This window comes from Oryza sativa, chromosome 2 (genome assembly GCF_034140825.1).
Source record: "Oryza sativa Japonica Group chromosome 2, ASM3414082v1".
Lineage (NCBI taxonomy): Eukaryota > Viridiplantae > Streptophyta > Magnoliopsida > Poales > Poaceae > Oryza > Oryza sativa.
In genome coordinates, this window is record NC_089036.1 from 24,051,402 (window position 1) to 24,073,968 (window position 22,567).

The window sequence follows — 22,567 nt, forward strand, 5'->3', positions numbered from 1 at the left end:
GAACCGTGTCTGAAGTTCACAAATCTGTACACTATCATGCTGCATCAGTCGAATCTCTGGGAAACGGAATGGTCATCAGACGTCTTTTGAGAATTTGAGATCTCCGAGCACTATGTATAAGATGTATTAGAACGTGTCTTTTTTTCTGAACACGTACTTGAATTCCAATCACTATACTTTGTCATTTCACAAACAAATATACTAGATTGAAATTGACGAGAAACGCATCCCCAGTTTCCCTACGGAGAAGTACCATCCAAACAACCATGCGTATCGAGGTCTGAAGATGCAAAACCTGTGGCTTTCAGTTTCTACTTTCAGTTTCCACAGTCCAGTGCTCTCTGCTTAGGTGGCCACTGGAGGAGGAGGTATTGCAGCAGAGCAGGTAGCAACTGGTGGGCCCCACACCCTGAGTGTCCTCCTCCAGAACTATAGACAACCAAATGGGCCGGAGGCACGTGGGCCGGCCCGGGCACGGCGGTACTGTGGCCGGCCCAGGCACGGCACGGCCCGTTAGCCGTCGTGCCGAGCTGGCACGGCCCGACGTGGCCGGCCGTGCCTGGGCCGACGCCTCGGCCCGGCGTGCCGGCACGGCCCGGCACGACTACTGTAGCGGGCCGGCACGGCACGGCCCGGCGCGGCACGGCCCGCAACGGTAGCATGCCGTTCGAATTTTGAACGCGCGGCGCGCGCGCGGGGAGGGGGGGCCGGGCGGGCGGGCTGCGGGCCCGTGGCGCGCGCGGGCGCGGGGGGAGGGGGGCCGGCCGGGCTGCCGGGCACGTGGCGCGCGCGGGCGCGGGGGGAGGGGGGGCCGGCCGGGCTGCCGGGCACGTGGCTCGCCCGGGCGCATCGGTGGGGGGGGGGGGGGCGCCCACGTGGCGCGCGTTGGATGGTGGTGGGGTTGAAATTTTGCAACGGTTACCCCGCAACGGCTACTTCAACGGCTAAAATTTGAAAATAACCGTTGGAGGTCGAAAAAAATTCAAAAATATATGAAAAAAAACTCAAAAATTAGGAAATTTTTTCCTATAAATAGGGTAGCCAACCCAAACATTCTGGCTCATCCAAACATTCAATCTTGTGCTCTCTTGTGGTATTTTGTGTGTTGTAGGTTACGACTTTACGGTCTTCCGAATTTTTGGCAAAATTTCTCTAAATATTGCCAAAAATAAAAATAACTAGGGGAAGACATATATTCCTATTTGTAAGCTGCAAACAAAGAGTTGAAGAAGGTAAGAAATTATTATTATTATTATTATTAGTGTTATTATTTACGTATATGTTAATTTTGAAATTTCAGCATGGACGATCCGAATTACCCAATATTTGACATGAGCGAGTACGACCCAAATTTCGGCATGGAGCAAGGTGGCAGCATCCCTGCACCGATGCCGGAAGAACCTGCAACCACACAGGTGGCTTCAGAAGGATCAGGAACTGTGGCCGCGAGTGGGTCAACGGCCTCGTCCTCTAAAAGATCGAGAACTTCCACCGTATGGCAAAATTTTGATGAGATCAAGGAGACCGGCCCTGATGGTAAAGAGGTAACGTTGGCTAGATGTAAAATATGCAGAACTAAATTATCTGGAAAATCTTCAAGTGGAACAGGACATTTAAGTCGGCATGCGGCGTCGTGTGCTAAGAAGCAAGGCATCCAACTGCGACAACAACAACTGATATTGAATCCTGATGGTACGGTACGTTCGTGGGAGTACGATCCTCAGGTTGCACGAGAATCTCTTACTCGATTAATTGCTAGACAAGATTTACCCCTAAATTTTGGTGAGTCAACTGCATTTGAAAAATATATTCAAACTGCTCATAACCCTAGGTTTAAATCTGTTAGTTCTCAAACCACGACCCGTGATTTAAGAAAGTTCTATAAACAAGGTCGTGATACACTGAAAGAATTATTTAACACTTGCACATTTTCTGTTAGTATCACATCTGATATTTGGAGTGGTAAGGCCAAGGAAGACTACATAAGTGTAGTTGCTCACTTTGTTGATGATAATTGGGAAATTCAGAAAAGAATCATTGCTTTAAAATTAATAGATGTTGCACATACTGCTGATAATATCGCGGAAAGAATTTCCATGGTTGTTCAAGAGTTTGACCTTACAAATAAAATTTTCGCTATAACACTAGATAATGCAGCTGCTAACTCTAGGGCCATGGAAATTCTACAACCTGTATTCTCTGTCTATGGTCAATCATTTCTTTTACATCAACGTTGTGCATGTCATATCATTAATCTGATAGTTAAAACTGGTTTTAAGAGGGTATCTACACATATTGATTCTGTGCGTGAGGCAATCTCATGGTTATTTGCCTCAAACCCACGGGTTGCAAAATGGAAAAGATTTTGCGATGCATCGGGTATGAAGCCCCGTAAGTTCCGCACGGATACAGATCATCGATGGAATACCACGTACCTAATGTTGAGGCATGTGTTGCCTTATAAGGATTTACTAACCGTTTTTTTGCAGTCTAATAATGCTACGAACAGTGATGGGCAACTAATAATGTCCGAGCCAACTTGGTATGTAGTAGAAAAGTTTGCTGCATTTCTTGAGATATTTCACGATGCCACTGTTGCTTTATCTGGAGTTTATTATCCAACTGCTAATTTAATGTTGCACAAAATCCTTGAAATTGCTACTTTATTACAAGAAAATGAGAATGACCACCTACTATCTGCTGCAGTCTTTCATATGAAACAAAAATATCTTAAATATTGGAAGGAAATCCCTGTACTGTATGCTTTTGCATTTATTCTTGATCCTAGGGGTAAATTACGGGGATTGGTTAATATGTTGAATATTATTGGAGAGATAATGAACATAGATTATACTAACTATTATTCTGATGTTAAGACTAAATTATATGAGACATTTGCCAAGTATGAGAATAAGTTTCAGGGACTTCGCCTACAAAGACCCCCAACTGTCTCTGTCGCTGGTAAGAAGAAAATACAATGGGGACGGATTTGGGGTGGTAGTTCCTCTTCCACTCCTGCTGGGAGTTCCGCTTCAGGAACAACTGGTACTTTTCAAGGCACCCAAGAATTGTCCTCCTACTTAGACAGTGACTGTACCAGCACTGAAGATCTCAACGTCCTTGGATGGTGGAATGATCACAAGACCCAATATCCCGTGCTCTCAAAACTAGCACGGGATGTGTTCACGGTGCCCGTTTCTACCGTATCCTCTGAATCGGCCTTCAGTACATGCGGAAGAATTATTGAGGACCGACGAAGAAATCTAAGCAGCGATATGGTGGAAATGCTGCTCATCGTCAAAGACTGGGAGCTAGCTGCTGAACGTGCTCAACACTCCGCAGAGAACTTGGAATTGGTTGCTCAGTTCGAAGATCTCTACATCGATACAGATGCACAAGATTAGCTAGTTTTTTCTAATAATTTTCGACTTATAGGCTGTACTCTTTTTTCTTTGTCATGGTTTTCTCAAATATGAGTTTTTACATGACAAAGTTTTTAACGAGGCAGCCATGTAATATCAAAATTAATAAATATCATTATTCCATTTTTCTCATATTCTTTATATTTATTTAGCTTTTTCCTATTTTTTATAATCATCTTTTTTATATTTATGTACCTAATTTCCTATTTTTTTCTAAATTATAATCATATTTTTTATTTTCCCTTTTTTCCTTTTTTTTAATTTTCCCCCTATTTTCCCTTTTTTTTAATTTTTTCCCTATTTTCCTCACTGTTTTTTCATTTTTTTATTTTTTCCCTATTTTTCCCTCTTTTCCTCCTTTTTTCCCCTTTTTTTTCTCTATTTTCCGGATTCCCGGGCTGCGGCCGGCCCACGTGCCCCCGCCGGCCCGCGTGCTGATTCGTGCCCGTGCCGGCCCGGCACGGCACGGCAGCGTGGTGGGCCGTGCCTGGGCCGCGCACGCGGCACGCGGGCCGGCACGGCACGGCCCGCTACAGGACACGTGCCGTAACGGGCCGTGCCGTAACGGGCCGTGCCGATTCGTGCCGTGGGCCGTGCCAGCCCGGCCGGCCCACCTGGCTGTCTATATCCAGAACAGTCATCACTATTCACTCCTCTCCTTTCCCATTCTGTTTCTCTTCTGTTGGCTCATCGTTGGTTTCGCCCATATTCCTCTTCTTGAAGGGGATCGCTGATCAGCAAGGTACTCTCTCTTCGATCCCCTTCCCCCCCCTCTCTCTCTCTCTCTCTCTCTCTCTCTCTCCGCGCGCGGCCTGTCGCGGCTGTTGGGCTCTGCCTCGCGTGCCGCTCGCCGTGCTCCGTGATTACTTCTGTGCTCGTCAGGCTTCCTTCGCCGTCGTCATCCTCGCGCTCGCGCGACAGAATATCTCATGATCGATCCGTGGTGACGTTCCGACACGCGGTCGGTGGGTCGTTCCCCCGTTTCCCCACCGTGGGGTGTGCGTTGGCACGGCTTTTGCGCTTGGGGACTTTTAGCGTTTGTGCCCGGCCATCGTAGCGATGCGGGGGAAGTTGTCGGCGATCTGCTGATGCGGCTCTGATCACTGCATATCTGATCAGTTACGTGTCCGATCCGTTCCATCCCTGGTTGGCGGTGAAATTGGCGTGCGTATTCGCGTAACTACATATCTACATGTGCTGTTTGATCAATCTCACGTTTCGGTTATGTGCGGTGATGAACTGATGATGTAGCTTATCTGAATTCTCATAGCAATGGGCTTTGTTCGCTATCAAGCAAGCGTTAATTCTCAGTACAGTGCTTTGCTTTAGATGTTCAGTTAGTATAAAGCTATTGCAGGTTCTGAGGTGCTCCTGACCTGCTTCCACAATGCAAGCTAAAGAATCCAAAAAGTCAAGGTTAGATCCATCTCGAGCTCTCAAATGCCAAATTTATTGTTTGATTTAAAATAACCATTTCTTCATTTAAGTTAGTATACTGTTGTGTGCAGGGACAGGGGCCGGGACCGTGTGAAATGGAATGAAGAAAATTTGAATGACATTGAGTCGACCAAGCCAGTAAGAGAAAAAATCACCGAGCCTAAGACGCCATATCACTCAATGATTGATGAAGATGATGGTATGTGCTTTGGAGCTTGCATATAGAATCATGTTTTAATACAGCTAAAGAAAAAATTCCGGACAACATGCATCTGATGCTTGCATCTGGTCCAAGGGACTGTTTCTCCAAAAAGAACTATTGAAGAATCAGTGGATAAGTCCACTCATGCTGATGCGATTAAGACTGCTTTGATGGAAGCTGTTTCAAGTGGAAAATTATCAGCAAGAGAACATTTGGAATCCTGTAGTAATGAAGAAGAAGAAGAAGAAGAAGAAGAAGAAGAAGAAGAAGAAGAAGAAGAAGAAGAAGAAGAAGAACAAGAAGAAGAAGAAGAAGAAGAAGAAGAAGAAGAAGAAGAAGAAGAAGAAGAAGAGGTGGCCATCAAACAAGGCACAGGTTAGTAATCTGCAGTCTTTTCTTATTGACAATGAAAAACGAAATATCCTTGTGAGTGGTATCTTGACTCTTAAAGTCTTAATTGGCATTTTGTATTTTGATGCTTGTGCAAGTCGTTATGATTTCGGTGCTGTACTGCCATATAGCATATCATGTCTGATACATCTCACATAAAGAAGATAAACACAGGAAGGAATAATTTCAGGTATCCTGGTCTCAGGCTATGGGGTTGATTAAGTAACCTGATCCTGTGATCTGTAAATCTGATTTGAATTGTCACATTTTAGACCGATTTGTCTTCCTAGCTCCAGAAAATATCTACTGATAGAAAGTTCAAGACTCCCTTTTGTCTGATTACTCCTTTATCCACTTCACTTGTTTTTTTTTTTAATTCAACCCTGCTGTTCTATTGGCATCATGGTATGCCAGACCAAAACTTTTGCTTGATAGCAAGGTAAGAGCTAATGCAGTGTACACCAGTAGGTTAGCTCTAGTCCTGGTTTAGTAGCTAGTTGGACCATCAAAATTTGTATAATTGTAAATAGATATAAATCTCCCGTGTGTGTTTTCCCGAATCAGTTGGATATTTTTTGTGGGATGATGACCATTGGGGAAGACTGGTTGCAAGCTGTGTTGCTATTTTCCTATCTCTAGTTCAGATTCCGGAAGTCCTCAAGGCACTGGTGGATACGCTTCAATTTTTACTATCTATGTGTTTTGCAAGAGTAACCTCAAATTTCACCATCTTGTTTTGTGTTTTTTTTTCAAAGTAAGAATGACTGCTTTTACATGCTTTCATATAGATTTCGAAGAGCAACGGAAGGCTCACTATGATGAATTCCGCAAGATGAAGGAACTGCGTCGGAGGGGAACGCCGTCACAAGAGGGTGATGAATGATGACTCTGGCACCGTCGCACAACTCGGAAGCATATGATCAGCGAATCCTCGGCATGTTAAATATTGGCAGTGGCAGGAATGTTTTACAGATATCCTACTAAACCTTAAAAAGCTCATGTGACTATCTGTTCTCTTGCTTAATTATTAGTACTGGTCCTAGGACAGTACCAGGTAAAATTTTGGCTCTTATTATGGAGGTAAGAAAATCTGTATCGATCTTGTACTCAAAACTTATGCTCTTGTTCATGCTGTTGATTACAAAGTTCGCAAATGTGACACTCTCTGTGGTAATCTGGTGTGTAATTTGTGCAAATTCTAAGCAAATGCAAATTGCTGGGAATATTATCTATTTATTTTCGGCGCACTTTGCTGGGCATCGTTCAGAAATGCCAACGTCCCACTCTGTGTGCGAGGTAGCAAAATTTGCATTCAGCACCCGCAGTTTCTGCATATTGTCATAACCCCCCTATCTGGACACGGTCACACGAAAATTGGAGTTATTAGAGGGGTTTATCTGCAAAAGGAACAGGATAAACCTGGCCACTCCCGTTACTCTCGTCGTCGACCTCCTCCCGCTGCTCCCGTTGCGGCGGTCGCCGTCGCCGCCGACGATGACGAGCTTGGAGGCGGCCGCACGCCCGAGCAGCCGCCGCGTGGCACCGTGCGACCCGCGGGGACGCCCTCGGCTTCCGCCATGGCGGCTCATCCTTTCCCCCTCCCCTTCCTCCCGCAGGTAAAGCCTCTGCTTCCTTCTTCACGCGCTTTTAAGTGGAATTGGCCTTGCTAGATTGATAGCTGAGTGGAAATGGAAGCTGTGTGTGGAGTTTCCTCTTGGCTCTTGTGATTCCAGACTCGATTTGTTCACCTGCGCCATTCACATGGAGCTGCAGTTCAAACCCTTAGGTTTTAGCATCTGTGTAATTTGGAGAGTAGGTGCTCCAGTTCTACTTATAGACGAAAGATTCATATTATAGTCCTGGTCTCAGATGGGGATGCCAATGACTGAGGTCCTGTTAGAATTGTGAATTTCAATGTCAGAACCAATTTTGCCTCCTTTCTTTGGGATCAAAACTGGCAGTCATTCTTTTCAAAAAGAAAAGAAAGAGAAAGAGAAAGAGAAATGGCAGTCATTTAATTTGTTTGTATAAATGCAAAAGGGTCTCAATTTTAGTTCATTTGCTACTTTTGTTTTGGTTGGACTAGAAAACCATCAAGCTAAAACATAAACTTTCAAAAGTAAAGTAACATTGAGTATTTAACATTGTCCAATAATTGTTCACTCTTATTCTTATCATGATATCATCATCCCATACATTCTTAACGCTGCTATCTGTTCTACAGGCTTTGCACTCTAATTTCTAGACAACTTCCCATTTGCAATGCACAATCATGTGAGGTTACTTATTTATCCCTTCTTAAGATCTTCTCCATGTATGTAAGCAACTAAGCATGCAAGTTATCGTTACAGTGCACATCAATTCTCTGTGATGCAGATACGGATAATCTGTGGTTAGCCAGTGGTAATGCTCAAAGCTCCGCTGCTGTTCGGTCAAGGTTGCTTGCTGCAGAAAGAGAGGAAGCAAAAGCTGTGCTATCACTATTTTTAAGACAGAAAGGTTTGAGAAGTATACTGGCTGCACGAATTGCCAATAAGGCAGATGGTTTCATTGAACACCTAGTTTCAAAGCTCCACATTACTTACAGATCACGATATGCTGAAGGTTTGCTTTCTTGATTGTGCTTTTTGCATATCTATTGGTTTGAACTTTTAACAACACGTTTATTTTTCAGGAAGGGAGCTCAGCACACCGGAGATTAGAGATGCTTTGATTCCATATCTGGAAGCCCTTTCTAAAGAACATGGAGATGGTTTGGTTGAGGTGGTGGAGAATTTCCCCGATCCATTTGCTATGGAACGGGAAGCCTTGTCTTCTTCAATGGTTCTTACGCCCACAAGCTCAAATAAACACAAGGCAATCGCTCGGGTAAGCGCACCAACCTCAGGGGGAGCCCTTCCTGAGCTAGTTCTCTATCTACTGGACCTTGGCATGGATCATGAAGAGATCAAGAATGTCGTGCGGAAATTCCCAGCATTTGCATATTACAATGTGGATCGCAAAATAAAACCTCTGGTGGCGCTGCTACTTGAGCTTGGTGTGCCAAGGTCAAACATACCAGGAATCATCAAGAAGAGACCTCAGCTATGTGGAATCAGCCTGTCAGATAATCTGAAACCTATGATGACCTATTTGGAAAACGTGGGTATCAACAAAGATAAGTGGAGCAAGGTGCTTTCCCGGTTCCCTGCACTTCTCACATATAGCAGGCAGAAGGTGGAGACAACCGTGAGCTTTCTCACTGAACTAGGAGTTCCTAAGGAAAACATTGGCAAGATTCTGACGCGATGTCCTCATATCATGAGCTACAGTGTCAATGACAATCTCAGGCCAACTGCTGAATACTTCCAGTCAATCGGTGCGGATGCTGCGTCTCTTATTCAGAAAAGCCCACAGGCTTTTGGTCTGAACATTGAGGCAAAGCTAAAACCGATCACAGAATTTTTCCTGGAGAGAGACTTCACCATGGAGGAAATCGGCACTATGGCGAATAGATTTGGGATTATTCACACTCTCAGCATGGAAGATAATCTGCTTCCCAAATATGAATATTTCCTGACAATGGGATACCCAAGGAACGAGCTAGTGAAATTTCCACAATACTTCGGGTACAGTTTAGAACAGCGGATAAAGCCTCGGTATGCTCGGATGATTGATTGCGGAGTGAGGTTGATTTTGAACCAGCTGTTGTCAGTTTCAGATAGCAGATTTGAAGATATTCTACGGAAGAGGATGGATGGAATATGAGATGGTCATAATTTCGGATAACCATGGTTTAGGACAATCTCATTTGTAACAAGACTTGATCGCTGCCCTGGTATATAGTTTATCAGAACAAGTAGTGTCCTGGAAATTTGTACTTAGCCATGCTTGGCAGCTGACCAATTGTTATTGACAGTTTGATGTATAACTTGGCGGTTTATGATGCTAGTTTAGCTATTTTTGCATGGAGTACTGGCAAATGCATTTTGTACAGCTGTTGTGGCATGCTAATGCCCCTTTGCCATCCTGAAGATAATGCACTTGTATTTGATATCAGGAAAAGTTGCAGCACCAGCACGTATAACATGGATTCTCTTGCACATCATAGAAGCCGGAAAACAGACGAAGTACATATTCTCCAGTATACAACTAAAATTTTAGAAGCTAATCAGCTATAAAGAGTAATTAGAGAGTACACTAAAAGCATGCAGTGCACTAGAACTCTGGTTTACATTACGAATATGTAAGTGCTTCGCCATCACTCACCACTCATCAAGGTTAGTGATAAAATGGATAAAACACAGGGAAGCCCTGCTTTTTCTTTAACAACAGATGTTTGCCAGGGCTGCGTTCATGAATGCGCTGCAAAACGGGCTCCTCCTTGTTTTCCTGCGCTTCAGCGTCAGCATCGCATGGGTGTTCGTTGTACTTCAGTGCTGAAGTTTCAGATCATGAAGATTCCAACAATAGCCAACCTAATAAAAAGGAAGCACATCAAGAAATGCTGCAAAATGATGTGATGCAAGGACTGTATAACGTAATTTACCAAATGCAACTAAGACATTACACTGATGAGGAAATACACAAAGCAGAGAAGTCAATTTGACAGAATCAGTAAGGTAAAACATCAGAATTTTTGCTTCAAAATTAGCAAAAATACACAGTTGAAAATGCAACTTGGAAGAAATATTCCAATGCCATCAACACTAACTCCAACCTCCACAGCCCAACTCAAGGAGTCAAAAAGAAAGAACGTTGACACTAAATATCAGCTATTTTTAAGCTTTAAGTGTTTTAAGTTTTTGACTATTTATGCCATGAAGGGCAAGTTTTTCCTCAATGCGTGAAAGCTTCTCAATTGAATATGTGAAAAATCCGCAGTAGCATGTTAGCCAATTTAAATCCAAACATGCTTTTCATATCAAATAAAAATATGACAGCAGACCTTTTATCACTCAATTGGTTGATATATATGAATAAGTTATTATGGTTCACGGCTAACATTTCAGCATATGAAAGATCTGCTTGCATGGAGTTTGATACCACGTCCCGCCATGTTCAAAAAGATTTATTTTATCATATGCAGCATAAACAAATGAATGATATGCACAACAATCAACTAACCAGTTGCAGTAGAACAAGTTTGAGTGTTTCAATTGTTGAAGACTTGAAGCAGCGATTTCAACCTACTTTCAATGTTTGCACACATGAGCACATATATAGTGCAACTATGAGATGAAAAATTATAAGAGGCCAACTATTGACAAAGTGCAGCTCTTAGCAGAATTAAGGCAATAATGAAAATGACAAAATAACGGACTACAAACAAAAACCACTATGCTAAAGCCTCTTGGGTACATGACTAAATTACTCCCAGTAAAGAACACTACATCAGTTGAATAACTCATCGGAACCATGAAAAGTAAGAACACACCATCTCTCCTAGCGGCGCACATTGAGCATCTCCTTGGCCTCTTCCTGCTCAACCTGCAGGGCGTCGCTGGTGTACTTGCTCAGCAGCTCCTTCTTCTTCCGCTCCAACACCATCCGCTCAATCTCCTTCTCATCGGGTAGCGGCACATGCGCGATAAACTCCTTCCCAGCCTCCTCGCCCTTCTCTCTCTCCCTCTTCTCCTCCTCCAGCCTCCTCTCCTCCTCAACCTCCTCCTCCACCTCCTCGAACAGCACCTCCCTAGCAGCCTCCCCGCCGCGCCCACCTGCCGAGGCCACCTCGCCGCTCACTACCCCCTTCATGGCCTCCCGCCGCACCCGCTCCACACGGTGCCACTCAGTGATGACCTCATTGCGCATGCGCTTCTCGGCAACGGCCTCGAGCCGCTCTAGCATGCCGTCTTCGTCGTCGTAGTAACCGTAGTACCCTGCGTTGATGCGCTTGTGGATCTCATAGCGGGTCCGCCGCTTACGGACCTCGGGTGGCTTGTCGAAGAGCTCACGGACGCCAGGGAGCTTCTTGGCGGCGCCGAAGTAGCGGTACCCGGGGCCGCGGCCGGAGGGGTTGGGTATGGCGACGATGTTGCCGTCGAGGTCGGTCATGAGGGGCGCGTTGGAGCTGCGGGAGTGGTCGCGGCCGCCGAGCTCGACGATGCGGCGCTCCCAGTGGCCGCGCTCGCGGAGGAGCTTGTTGATCTCGTCGTTGAGGTCGCGGAGGCGGTGCTCCCCGAGGCCCTCGTTCTGGATCTCGGCGACCTTGGCGCCGATCTCGCGGAGGATCTCGGAGCGCCACCGCTCGGCGTCGGCGAGGTCGCGGCACTCGGAGGCGAGGTACGGCCGCCGCTCCCGTGGCTTCCGCTTCTCCTCCTGCTTCATCGTGATGAAGCGGTTCAGCATGGACTGAGCCTTCTCCTCGTTTCGCGCCATGGCGGCCGGTCGGGAGGCGGCGGTGGCCGGTGGCCGAAGGCGGCGGCGGCGGCGGCGAGGTTCTTGGGGCTGGGAGAGCGAGGGTTTGGGAGGCGGCGGGTTCGATTTGGGGATTTGCGGGTTGGGTGGGGAAGAGGGAGGCTGCTCCCCCGATTCAATCGTGATGCCTTTTCGGGTCGGTTTGGCGTCTGATGATGATCCAACGGTGCGGATTGAATTTGGGATTCAAGTACTCATTTTTGCTATTGAAATTGAGTTGAACTTGCGAAGATTTACGCCCAGAATTTGAATTCGTTTTTAGTCAATTCAGGCATTTGTTCAATATTGTACGGACCATCGATGGTGGAGATTTGAGAAGGAAAGTGATGTGTTTTGAGTGCATATGGAAAATGATCTCTTTGGCCTTTCAGGATCTTTGATATGGTTAGAATCTGTTTGTTGTAAAGCTTAATATTCGTGTTGGATAAACTTATGCTGAAAATTCTATCCAAATCCAGTGTGAGATGTTCATAAATCACAAGTACATATGCTCAAATCTATGCGATGCAATGAATTGAGGAAATCCTAGCTGGTTAGGTAACTTATTGAAATTAAGTTATAAACTTAACACATGTAATTGTGTATACGGCTTTCAAGGTGCTAAAGTAAGGCGTGCATGTGCATTTATACCTTGTTTCACAAAAAAAAGAACGCAATGATGTGTTTCGAAAAAAGACATATGTATTTGCCATGTTTACATTCTAACTTTTTTCTTCAAACTTCTAACTTTTCCGTCACATCAAATGTTTGGACACATGTATGGAGCATCAAATGTGGACGAGAAAAAAAACAATTGCACAGTCCGACTGTAAATTGCGAGACGAATCTTTTGAGACTAATTGCGCCATGATTTGACAATGTGGTGCTACAGTAAACATTTGCTAATGACGGATTAATTAGGCTCAAAAGATTCGTTTCGTTTACAGACGAAATCTGTAATTTATTTTGTTATTAGTCTACATTTAATACTTCGAATGTGTGTTCGTATGCTTAAAAAAATTTTGGCACGTGAACTAAACACAAGTTTGAATGCGTGTAAACTTTGAAACTTGATAGTGTCTCGAAAATCACTGGGAGGACTTGTCAAAATCCTATGGCCCTTTTGGATTCCACGGCCCAAACCAGCGGACGGCCTGCTTAAAACTAGCCGCCGACTTCCGGCGGACGGCGGCGCCGGAAACCCCCACCACATCTCCCGGCGATTCTCTCCAAAGTCCAAACCCCCCATGGCTCGGAAGAGGAAGCGGGGGCGGACGCGGCGCGCCACGCAGGCGGAGGCGGAAGTGGAGCAATCCGAGCGAGAAATGGTAGGGGATGAAGCCGTGGAGGAGGAGGAGGACGACGACGTCACGAAGATGAATCCGCCGCCGGCGACGGCCGGTGAGCGCGAGGAGGAGGAGGAGGAGGAAGGAATCGAGGGGCTTCTGGAGCCGTTCACCAGGAACGAGCTCCTCGACCTCCTGGTCGAGGCCTGCCTCCGGAACCCCGCCCTGCGCTCCCGCCTCGCCGCCACCGCGGAGTCCGACGCCGCCCACCGCCGCCTCTTCGTGCACGGCCTCAGCCCCGGCGTCACCGCCGCCGCGATGGCCGCCGCCTTCGCCCCCTTCGGCGCGCTCGACGAGTGCCACGCCGTCGCCGACCGCGCCACCGGCCGCTGCCGCGGCTACGGATTCGTCACCTTCCGCCGCCGCTCCGCCGCGCGCCGCGCGCTCGCCGCCGACGCCTCCTCTAGGCTCGCCGTGGGCGGCCGCCCCGTCGCGTGCCAGCTCGCGTCGCTCGGCCCCACCTCCCCCGACCGCAAGCTCTTCGTGGACAACGTGCCCGCGCGCGCCGCCCACGACGAGCTGAGGAGGCTCTTCTCCAGGTTCGGGGAGATCGAGGCGGGGCCTCTCGGCGCCGACCGCGCCACCGGCCAGTTCCGCGGCTACGCCATCTTCTTCTACAAGTACCCCGAGGGGCTTACGAAGGCTCTCGAGGAGCGCAAGGTGGTGTTCGACGGGTGCGAGCTCCATTGCCGGCGCGCTCACAGAGTGAACAAGGAGAAGCATCTCATGACCATGCCTGCAGATGCAGGGGCACAGAGCAATGGCTTCGAGAACGCTGCCTCACCCATCATCCATGTCCAGCCGAAGGAGCTTGCATTGGCATCCACCACGCAGACGCCTCTTGGATCAAATCGGCCAGTTGAGATGATGGCGAAGGGGCCTAGATCAGGCACGGTTCCCTTTCGTCAGAACGCTGGAGCTGGTCTCTTGGGTGCATGCCCTGTGGCTACGGTCACGTCCTCTACGCCAGATCAGAGCACACCGGTTAGCCATTCTGGAGCTTCAATTTCCACACCCCGGACTGCTCAGAGATTGGCTAAATCAGGTTTGATACAGAGTTAGTACCTTTAGTTATAGTTATAAATACTATGAGCTATTGCTAGCCCACAAATGCAATGGAACATAATCACACAGTTAAGTGGGTACTAACAACATAGGCATTTTCTTTCTCAAAATAAGGAATAACATGTGTGTTTTACAACAATAAATCTCATGGTTAACAAACTACAGTAGAAATAAAGATCAAAGTGTGGTTTTGTGAGGTGTTTTAAGTTTCTAGAGACAACTTAGAATTGGTGACCGAATGCATGTCTATTGTCTAATATAGCATCCTGGACTCCTGGAGGACAATTTGGGAACTAGAGTTAAGTTATGGCGACTGCTTTTAATGCATCCTCTGGATAATGATGAGAAAGAATAACCTGTAATGGCCACGCATTTTTGTAGGACCTTCTTATCCTCATTTTACTTGGGGTATCCATTTTTTGTAGGAGCACAAGGATGAAGAGAAATATGCCTTTTCTCTCTAAAACAAGGATGAAAAAAGAAATATCGAAGATGACTCCTCCAAATTCTGAAGTTGTTTTCTTTCTATCAAATGAGAGGATTACCTGCAAGATAATCTCCTGCTGATCGAATTGTGCTTCAACTTTGATGTAATCTCTGTTTGTTTATAGGCAGAGCTCATATATTGCAGGTAACACCTGTCCCGCCTTTATAGTGGGGACTGCGAGTAGCTAACATGGAAGAAGATTTTGGTTTACATATTCAGTTCTTGATATTATTTCTATTTTGTCATTTCACCATGCATGTGGTAAAGTAGTTTCATAGAAAATTCGACGAAAAGTGGAAAGTGATGAATTCACATTTCCATATTCCTTCATTCCTTTTGAGTTTTGACTGACCAAGAAAAGAAGTGGTGGCTCTATGCATCGACAATGAGTGGTCCTTGTGACTTTCTTGTGGTCTCACATATGCAACCAAGCACAGGGGGAAGGCATAACTGAGATAGATTTGACATGTTGCAGGAACATGGCACATCAACATGAAAGGTTCAGTTACTTTTCTTTTTGGTTCAGACATGATTCCGTCCTGTTCAGGCATTATAATCAGAGTTGTTTTCAGCCAATGGATCAATTTGAGTTTTGTTTCCCTATGCTGCACATCCCATTGCCCCGACAGGTCTCTAAGCCCTCTTGTTGGCCATGCAGCGCAGCTTGTGAAGCAGGGCATTGTGATCGTGCCATGGACAGCACTTTCACATTGGTATAACACCAGGATGGTGGTTGTCGTGCTGGATGAGGTGGGACAAGGAGGATGTCAGTAGTGTAACCTTGTGATCTGATGTCCTGGTTCTCGGTAATGTGTGGCTTGCTGTGGAGTTTATCACATCATGTCAAAAGCAGATGCGCTTGAGTGCTTCCTTCAGCGAATGGCTCCAGTTTCTTGGGCATAATTCTGTTTTCATATAAGCACCTGATCCCCCGCTGTGCCTAGAGCTGTCAACTGAAGACAGATAGAATGAAAAGAAAACTTGAGTCAAGGAGACTATGGCATTATATTGTGTCACTTTGGCTCTCTGTATGAACTTGGAGGCATAATCTGACCAAGACTGCACTCACATGTTGGGACAGATATGGATTTATAACTCGAATGGCCTTCTGCTTCTGCAAAAATTAGCTTTGCTGCTGGTGGTGGAATCTGAAAGCATGCCTGGTGGATGGTGGGAGGATTCTGAATTCTGATTCATAGTGAGGTCATCAGCATAGATCCTATTGAATTGGTTTTCATTACATGTGAGGTGATGGAAAAAGAACTCCTAGGCCTATAGCACCTACAAGCTGTGGATCTTACAGTTTTCACTGTAGTTTCCTTCTTACACTTCTAATCCACAATTAGATGTTGCTTTGCATGAATCTGGTAGAGTCTTAACAATCCTGGTAGAGTCTTAACAATCACGAGGGATTCTTTTACTTGCATTATACTATTATACATTAACCTTAGGCTTCTGTATCAAGAAGCTGAGATGGACCAATTATGGAGAATTATCACATGTTAAGTGAAGGTCATTTCTTCTGGAACACTGTAGTCAGTGTTTGTACAGATCACAAAGTAATTGAGAATTAAGTTGCATTACAGTCCAGCATTTACTACCCATATATGGTGTGCTTGGCCTTATGCAACATTCAATCGACCCTCCTGTTTGTAGAGGAGGAATGTCATTATCCAACTTATCATCTAATGTATCGTCTGCCACCACAACCATTCTCTCTTTGGCAGTTGAAGAACACGGCAGCCACCGGTGGTCCTAGGTTGTAAAGTGCCGAGAAATCCCTTGTGTTAAAATTTTGTCGCCATCCAGGTGCATAAATGGTCTGTTGGACAGATTGACGGAAAAGCACAAAGACAAAGCGATGTATTCCCGCTGTTGGCTTTGGACTTTCATAGCTGACTATCTCATTTCCTGAAATAGTTTGTCAGGACTTCTTAGAACAGATTGGTGTAAGTGAAAAACAAATCTTACTGCCATTGTTACATAAGCATTTGTGCTGGATTAGGAGTAGAATCTCTTTTGTTCTTTCTGGCTTAAGAGTCACTTCAAACCTGTTCAGATCTTATTTTTTGACGCAACAGATATATTATATGTTGCAGAGCGACAGTCATATTATGCAATTTTTAAGCCGCCATCATTCAAATATATTTGTAATGGATCAATGTGGAAGGTCATTGTGGCAGTGTGCCCATCCTGTTGTTTTGCGATGAGTAATAGTTTTACCTTGTGCACTTTTTCAACAGCAATAGTTTTCATCATATTGTTTGTAAAATCATTTTGTAGATTTTATTCTTGATAGAGTTCCTATATTATTTTTAATGCCAAAACAAGCTAGATGTGAATATCAGCATGGTTGCCAAAGATAGTTTCATCTTAAAGAACTCTCTAGTTCTTTTAAATGTGTACTCAGAAAAAGGAGATGTAAAAGAATGGGAAGACCATACCAAAGCTCGCATTTGTTGTTTCTGGAATGTCCGTCACCAACCTGTGTAACATTCGCACAACTTTAATTTTGCTTTTATTTTGAGCATAATAAGCAAGTGATTTCAATTCCATTCATTGCAAATGTCTCAGGTCTTACCAATGAAGGTATTCTCTTTTGGTTGGATTGCTTGGACTTGGTGAGTCAGGATCCACCATCACCTATTGGTAAGTTTGTTCTCACTCTTTGTTAGAAGCATAAACTGGAGTTCTTATTTTATAAATAAATTAATCATGCGAAACTTGTGCTTAAACATTAGTATTTTGCCACTTGTATTGCAAAATCTTAGTATGTAGTAATACCTTCACATAACCACTTATATACATAACATGTATTTAACAAAACCACAGTATATAATTCTAACTGGGGGAGGTTTTCACCCAATGACTTAGCAGCATAGTGTTGAACACCATAATATCTACCTCTTTGGTCATGAACCAAAGGAACTCCTGTTTGGTTTCTAGGGGACAGATGGGAAAGCATATATACATGCTCATTTCCTCAGTGAAATAAATGCCCATTTCTGTGGTTTTATGAAACAAGTGACGAGAACATAGTGACATACTTATGTTAACCGTAATTTCCTCAGTTATTATTAAATCAGAGCAATAGTGGTGCTGAATTATTTATGCATGATTAGTTTTTCTTGTCTTCTATTAAGGCAAATATGCTATTCCTTGAAATTGTTGTCCTGTGCAATTTGATTATTAGGATCTGAGCTATTTGATTGTTATGAATAGCGCTTGTATTCATTACAGGGCTCTAGGCCTGACTATATAGATGTACAGGTGTAAGCCCAAATTCAAGGAAACCCCTCACATAACGTGGGAGGGGGGGGGTGGAGGGGGGGGGGATACAACACATACTACATATCTTGAATAATTGTTCGATATTTTTTACACAAAATGTAGTGCTGCCAGGTCTACTCAAATGTTTGTTATGTAACATGAAACATCTTATTGAGTCTAGCAAAGAATATGGAATATTCACATTTTATGGCTCAGATTGCTGAAAGCAATTGTGATTTTTTTTACTCATATATAGGCAGATGTCCTAAATGTCTAGGCCAATGTGTATAAATTTTAAGTTTAATCTCTTCATGCAAAGGTGATGTTATATGTTCTGACACTAGCAAATGCAAGGTGGTCATCTTTACGTCATATATTCGAAATAAAATATGGAAGCGCACAAGGCCTTTCTGTATCAAGAAAAAACAGCTTCTAAATCTGTGCAAAGTCAAGATTCTTGGTTTTGAGTAATCTATGGATACTGAAAACAACTTTGAAATGGATGTACTCTAAATTGTTGTCCTGCTTGATGTTTTATAGAATGCCAGTGATCTGACTTGGGCCCTACTATTGTAGCTTAAGGCCATTTGCTTAGATCAAAGAAAGAAAACTTTCTTTTAAATTATATTGAATTTTGAAATGAGGTGGACAGGTTGTTATGAACTCACCAAAGTGTAAAGTGTCCTCATGTCACGACCAGCAATCTCAATCCTTGGCTCGTTCGCTACTTGTGAAGGCTTGAGCTCAGATCCATTAGTCAGTTCCCTATTGCTGTAAAGCACTCTGAGTGATGCTGATTTGATAAATGGGTCCAAGATATCCCCAACCACATTGCCTACAACAAGTGGATCCCTTGACATAGTTAGCTACAATTGGTATTTTTTCAGGAAATGAGTAGTATTGTTCTGGGGAGGCTGAGAGGCTAACTTGGCCTTAACTGTGAAGTTGGGTGAAGTGAAGGGTTCAGGTTTGTGCTCTATATATACTTGCAATCCCAAATGCTGAACCATTTGTGGACAAGGAAACTAGTAGCTCTGGACGACATGGTATCTTACTTTAAACTGTAAACAATAATATGGGTTCCCATCAAATGAAATATTTCGGGCTGTCCACCCTCTTGGCCTACACCATTGGTAAGCAGCGCTCACTGCAATTCCACGTAGGTGAATAAAATCTGATGGATCATACTCACGTATCCCCTATACATAGGGTCTAATAAATAGTTGTCCGTAGTGAAAAGGGGATTGCCTTTTGACTTGCCACATGGACTGATGCATCATGTTCTTTGTTTTCAGCTATTAAATTCCCCTCCTTTTTCACAGTGAAGGGTTTGTAGCAAACACAAGCTTCATTCACCTAAGGCTCTTTATCTCTGTTTACAACTTGCTGTTTATGCATGATAGAAACTAATTATGTGTTGATGGTATTGCAGGGATGATCATTTTTTCTAAGTAAGATGAATTGCTAAAGGTATTTTAATTGGTATAAGCTTGGTGGGATGGGAATACTATTCTGCAATGATAAAAGGTGGCAATGGGTTTTCGTGACAATTGTATCAATTGTTGGCTGTCTTCTCTTAAGATAATAATTTTCATGTCCCTGGATCGCACTTGTATCAATTGGATGCTTGAGATGCTAGTTTGTGGTACAAGTGTATGGTCTATATCATTGTATGTCATCATCCAGAATTCAGAATAATGTCCAGTTCATCTATCAAAGATTATAATCAGAACTGTTTGTTTTCACATAATGATGATGATTGGGGCATCGACATATATCAGTCTCCTCTCCAATTAACTATGCTGCAAATTTGCCACTGATACCGGCTTTTCCATATTTCTGTCATCTTAGGGAAAGCCAGAAAGAGAACTGTGCCTATGTTTGTGGTCAGGTATGGGTGGACACCAAAGCCATCCAAGTTTTAGTCCTCTTCGGTGTTGATTTGGATGCATTTCTCCTTAATAAAAAAGGTACCGACTTGTCCTATTCTCTCTCTCTCAGAGTCAGGAGGGGATTATATTAGAGTTTTTCTTATGCCCTAAACACTTGGAACATACTTTTAAGATCTATTCTGATCTACCAACGTAAGTTGTGGATAAAGTTTCGATTATAATTTAGCCTTATTCTGTAATTATGCTCTCTCTCTCTCTCTCTCTCTCAAAGAGGTGTCATTAAATATAAAGACATATACTCCGTCTTCATTTGCTTTTGCCTCCTTGAATTTTCTGACTAGCCTATGTTCTATCAGATATTATAATGTTATCCTAGATAAAACAAAGCATCTTTGTAGTGTTCCATTCCTTTAATAAAACAAAGCATCTTTAATTAGTTTCTTATTGATCAACAACCATATCTTGCTATGATCAGCTAATGCAGTCGAAGTTAAAATCACCATATCATACTTAAAAGTTTCACAGTTTCACTTGGAGTACCGGTTCTGTTGTCTAATGTGCATGTGTTGCCAATGCACCCGCCCAATCACAATTTACTCAACTTTACCTTTTCTATTATAAATTGATTTGTTCAGATATGATGTTTGAGGCAGTAACTTCATGAGTTCTTGTGAACACTTGCAGAAATTTATTTGTTCTTTGACATATGTGCCATTCCAATTATGTGATCAAATATCATTTTCAAAAGATTCTTGCCAAGTTGCTGCCTTTTCTTTTAATACAAAAAACTGCCATGGCAATTTATATGTACTTGAGACAAGAGAGGAGGTAAAAGCATGTTAGATAAGGTTTACATTGATTTTGACTACTTGGGGACCATAGAATCTTATTTTTGTATTTATAGTTTTATGTATACTTTATTTTTTGGATACTGCATGCTACCTTAACTAGTGTATTCTGCATGTTTTCTGCTGTGCAAGTTTCGGCACAATAATCCTGAGACTACTTCCACAGTTTGCAGCAAGTTCTGTATTTGATTAGAGAAGTGCCCCACACGCTTCAAATCAAAGGTAACTAACATTATCGAACCTAAATGTTGAAACGGTCATGCCAGCAAGTAAAGTTGCAATGCATGATGATGGATTGATGATGAATACTAAAGCTGATGGAATCTATGGATGTCATTTGGTTAGGTTATGGCTTTACAATCTTTGATTTTTTTGACTGTGGAATAAAGCAGTTCCGTCCTTCACGTGGGCATATCCCATTAATCCAGCCACTCCAACAGTGAATGGAAACGTCCCAAATGATGGACACCATCACATGGGTTTCCAAAGACAACAAATGGACGTTTGACAGAGCTCCCAGAATGGAATTTACATGAAGGAGACACAAAGGCGGAAAGTTTCTTTAGGGGTGGAAAAAAGAAAAATTCCTACAAGGGTGCTGGGCTTATTATTGCACCGGCTACAGCAACCACGAAAAGGAAAGCTGGCAGAATTTTGACATATCACTATCTACCAGTATTAGTTACCACAGAAAGTGACACGGCAAAGCTGTCTACTCCCCTGTTGAAGTGAGAATTCTGGCATACCAGGAGCAAATACTGTTCAGGTAATGCTGGTACATGCTATATCTTTTGGTGGCACCTACCCATCTTTGTCACTGTCTGTAGTGCAATGCTAGCCACTAACTATCTACTATCTGCCTTGATGAATGGAGGACGTAGGCTGCCATGCCATGACCGTTGAACCGATCATATGATTGCATTCCAGGATCTGGAATCCTTCCGGAAACGACTAGCTGTGTGTGTGCACTTGAGGTAAGTCCTATATACCATCTCTTCTTATGATTGGAAGCATTCTGTCTCTTGCTGCCAGAGTAGCTGCTAGTAGCAAGTAGATAGCGTACGTGCGGCATTGGTACATGTGTTGCAAGTTGCACTCTGCTCTGCTCTCTACCTACCTGCCCATCAATGGAGCCAGTGTTTTTACTCGAGCCGAGTGCCGCGCGCCATGGATGGATATGAACATGATCACTTGCCCGTGCTCACTTCATCCGATCCAGAATTCCAGATTCCACAGCGCTCGCGTTTGCATCACCATCTTATCAGTTTCCTGTAGACCCGGAGAAACGTCAATGACGTAAAGGTAAGGCTGAGAAGGAGAGATCAAATGACAGGTCGGCATTATGACACTTTGTGCTCTTCTACATCAACGCTCAAAAAGGCCATTGCAATATATATATGTCTGTGTTTTTGGTTTATTGTTACAGTTGTGACATGCCACAATTTTTTATTTTTGGAGCCCAATTATAATATACTTATGCTTATGCCTTTTTTTCAGACCTTCTATTAGGTAACGACTTCGTGTTGATCATGGCTTGACAAGGTGTCACAATGTTCAGAAATGAACCTGACTATTTCATAAATTGGTCTTATTGGCTACATGCCGAAAGTGCCTCCTATTTCCCAAAAGATGGGCTCATGATGATCGATAGCGTCAACTGCATGGTAAGCTAATGTCCAATCTGTGTTGCTTTTCTTTTGACTGGTACTATTTCTGGCGTCTTACTTTTTGTTTTTTCTTTTGGTTTGCGTGGTTCGACTTGGATAGTTGGGTTTAGTTTCTACTCTACCTTAACTTGCTTGAGACCTGTTTTTGCTGCTGTCCCCAAAT

General features: G+C 43.8%; 6 protein-coding genes across 7 annotated transcripts; 4 read left to right on the top strand and 2 right to left on the bottom strand.

Annotated features, from left to right (window-relative positions):
• Positions 1 to 1,146: 1,146 nt before the first annotated feature.
• Positions 1,147 to 3,759, top strand: LOC136355159 (zinc finger BED domain-containing protein RICESLEEPER 1-like). The gene has a single exon (XM_066307418.1). It carries the CDS (start codon positions 1,302 to 1,304, stop codon positions 3,402 to 3,404), a length of 2,103 nt encoding a protein of 700 aa, XP_066163515.1. The 5' UTR covers positions 1,147 to 1,301; the 3' UTR covers positions 3,405 to 3,759.
• A 316-nt stretch (positions 3,760 to 4,075) lies between these two features.
• LOC4329900 (protein phosphatase inhibitor 2) lies at positions 4,076 to 6,625 on the top strand. 2 transcript variants are annotated; one of them, XM_015770452.3, is made up of 5 exons: positions 4,076 to 4,164; positions 4,780 to 4,838; positions 4,931 to 5,058; positions 5,155 to 5,436; positions 6,240 to 6,625. In XM_015770452.3, the coding sequence occupies exons 2-5, from the start codon at positions 4,810 to 4,812 to the stop codon at positions 6,332 to 6,334; spliced, it is 534 nt and encodes a 177-aa protein (XP_015625938.1). In that variant the 5' UTR covers positions 4,076 to 4,164; positions 4,780 to 4,809; the 3' UTR covers positions 6,335 to 6,625. The 2 variants fall into 2 exon arrangements, with proteins under 2 accessions (XP_015625938.1, XP_066163516.1); XM_066307419.1 differs by having other exon boundaries at positions 4,076 to 4,838.
• Positions 6,626 to 6,894: 269 nt separating this feature from the next.
• LOC136351159 (transcription termination factor MTERF5, chloroplastic-like) lies at positions 6,895 to 9,398 on the top strand. The gene is made up of 4 exons (XM_015770450.3): positions 6,895 to 7,067; positions 7,676 to 7,725; positions 7,828 to 8,055; positions 8,126 to 9,398. The coding sequence occupies exons 1-4, from the start codon at positions 6,946 to 6,948 to the stop codon at positions 9,196 to 9,198; spliced, it is 1,473 nt and encodes a 490-aa protein (XP_015625936.1). The 5' UTR covers positions 6,895 to 6,945; the 3' UTR covers positions 9,199 to 9,398.
• Positions 9,399 to 9,512: 114 nt separating this feature from the next.
• Positions 9,513 to 11,938, bottom strand: LOC4329902 (uncharacterized). Its single transcript, XM_015770451.3, has 2 exons — positions 10,868 to 11,938; positions 9,513 to 9,908 (listed from the first exon to the last, which is right to left on the bottom strand). Exon 1 carries the CDS (start codon positions 11,809 to 11,811, stop codon positions 10,876 to 10,878), a length of 936 nt encoding a protein of 311 aa, XP_015625937.1. The 5' UTR covers positions 11,812 to 11,938; the 3' UTR covers positions 9,513 to 9,908; positions 10,868 to 10,875.
• Positions 11,939 to 12,963: 1,025 nt separating this feature from the next.
• On the top strand, positions 12,964 to 14,937 carry LOC4329903 (UBP1-associated protein 2B). Its single transcript, XM_015771742.3, has 2 exons — positions 12,964 to 14,220; positions 14,666 to 14,937. The coding sequence occupies exons 1-2, from the start codon at positions 13,077 to 13,079 to the stop codon at positions 14,677 to 14,679; spliced, it is 1,158 nt and encodes a 385-aa protein (XP_015627228.1). The 5' UTR covers positions 12,964 to 13,076; the 3' UTR covers positions 14,680 to 14,937.
• On the bottom strand, positions 14,771 to 18,875 carry LOC107280190 (protein VERNALIZATION 3-like). The gene is made up of 4 exons (XM_015771743.3): positions 18,666 to 18,875; positions 17,309 to 17,370; positions 17,172 to 17,212; positions 14,771 to 16,638 (listed from the first exon to the last, which is right to left on the bottom strand). The coding sequence occupies exons 1-4, from the start codon at positions 18,855 to 18,857 to the stop codon at positions 16,409 to 16,411; spliced, it is 525 nt and encodes a 174-aa protein (XP_015627229.1). The 5' UTR covers positions 18,858 to 18,875; the 3' UTR covers positions 14,771 to 16,408.
• Positions 18,876 to 22,567: the final 3,692 nt, after the last annotated feature.

Coding starts and splice junctions, on each gene's coding strand:
- LOC4329902 (XM_015770451.3), bottom strand. CDS start 11,811: ATGGCGCGAAACGAGGAGAAGGCTCAGTCCATGCTGAACCGCTTCATC.
- LOC4329900 (XM_066307419.1), top strand. CDS start 4,810: ATGCAAGCTAAAGAATCCAAAAAGTCAAG. Junction 4,839..4,930: donor AAAGAATCCAAAAAGTCAAG/GTTAGATCCATC, acceptor TGTTGTGTGCAG/GGACAGGGGCCGGGACCGTG. Junction 5,437..6,239: donor GGCCATCAAACAAGGCACAG/GTTAGTAATCTG, acceptor GCTTTCATATAG/ATTTCGAAGAGCAACGGAAG.
- LOC4329903 (XM_015771742.3), top strand. CDS start 13,077: ATGGCTCGGAAGAGGAAGCGGGGGCGGACGCGGCGCGCCACGCAGGCG.
- LOC136355159 (XM_066307418.1), top strand. CDS start 1,302: ATGGACGATCCGAATTACCCAATATTTGACATGAGCGAGTACGACCCA.
- LOC107280190 (XM_015771743.3), bottom strand. CDS start 18,857: ATGTCAAGGGATCCACTTGTTGTAGGCAATGTGGTTGGGGATATCTTG. Junction 17,213..17,308: donor AAAAGAGAATACCTTCATTG/GTAAGACCTGAG, acceptor AATGTTACACAG/GTTGGTGACGGACATTCCAG. Junction 16,639..17,171: donor AACAACAAATGCGAGCTTTG/GTATGGTCTTCC, acceptor AAACTATTTCAG/GAAATGAGATAGTCAGCTAT.
- LOC136351159 (XM_015770450.3), top strand. CDS start 6,946: ATGACGAGCTTGGAGGCGGCCGCACGCCCGAGCAGCCGCCGCGTGGCA. Junction 7,068..7,675: donor CCCTCCCCTTCCTCCCGCAG/GTAAAGCCTCTG, acceptor TCTGTTCTACAG/GCTTTGCACTCTAATTTCTA. Junction 7,726..7,827: donor CATTTGCAATGCACAATCAT/GTGAGGTTACTT, acceptor TCTGTGATGCAG/ATACGGATAATCTGTGGTTA.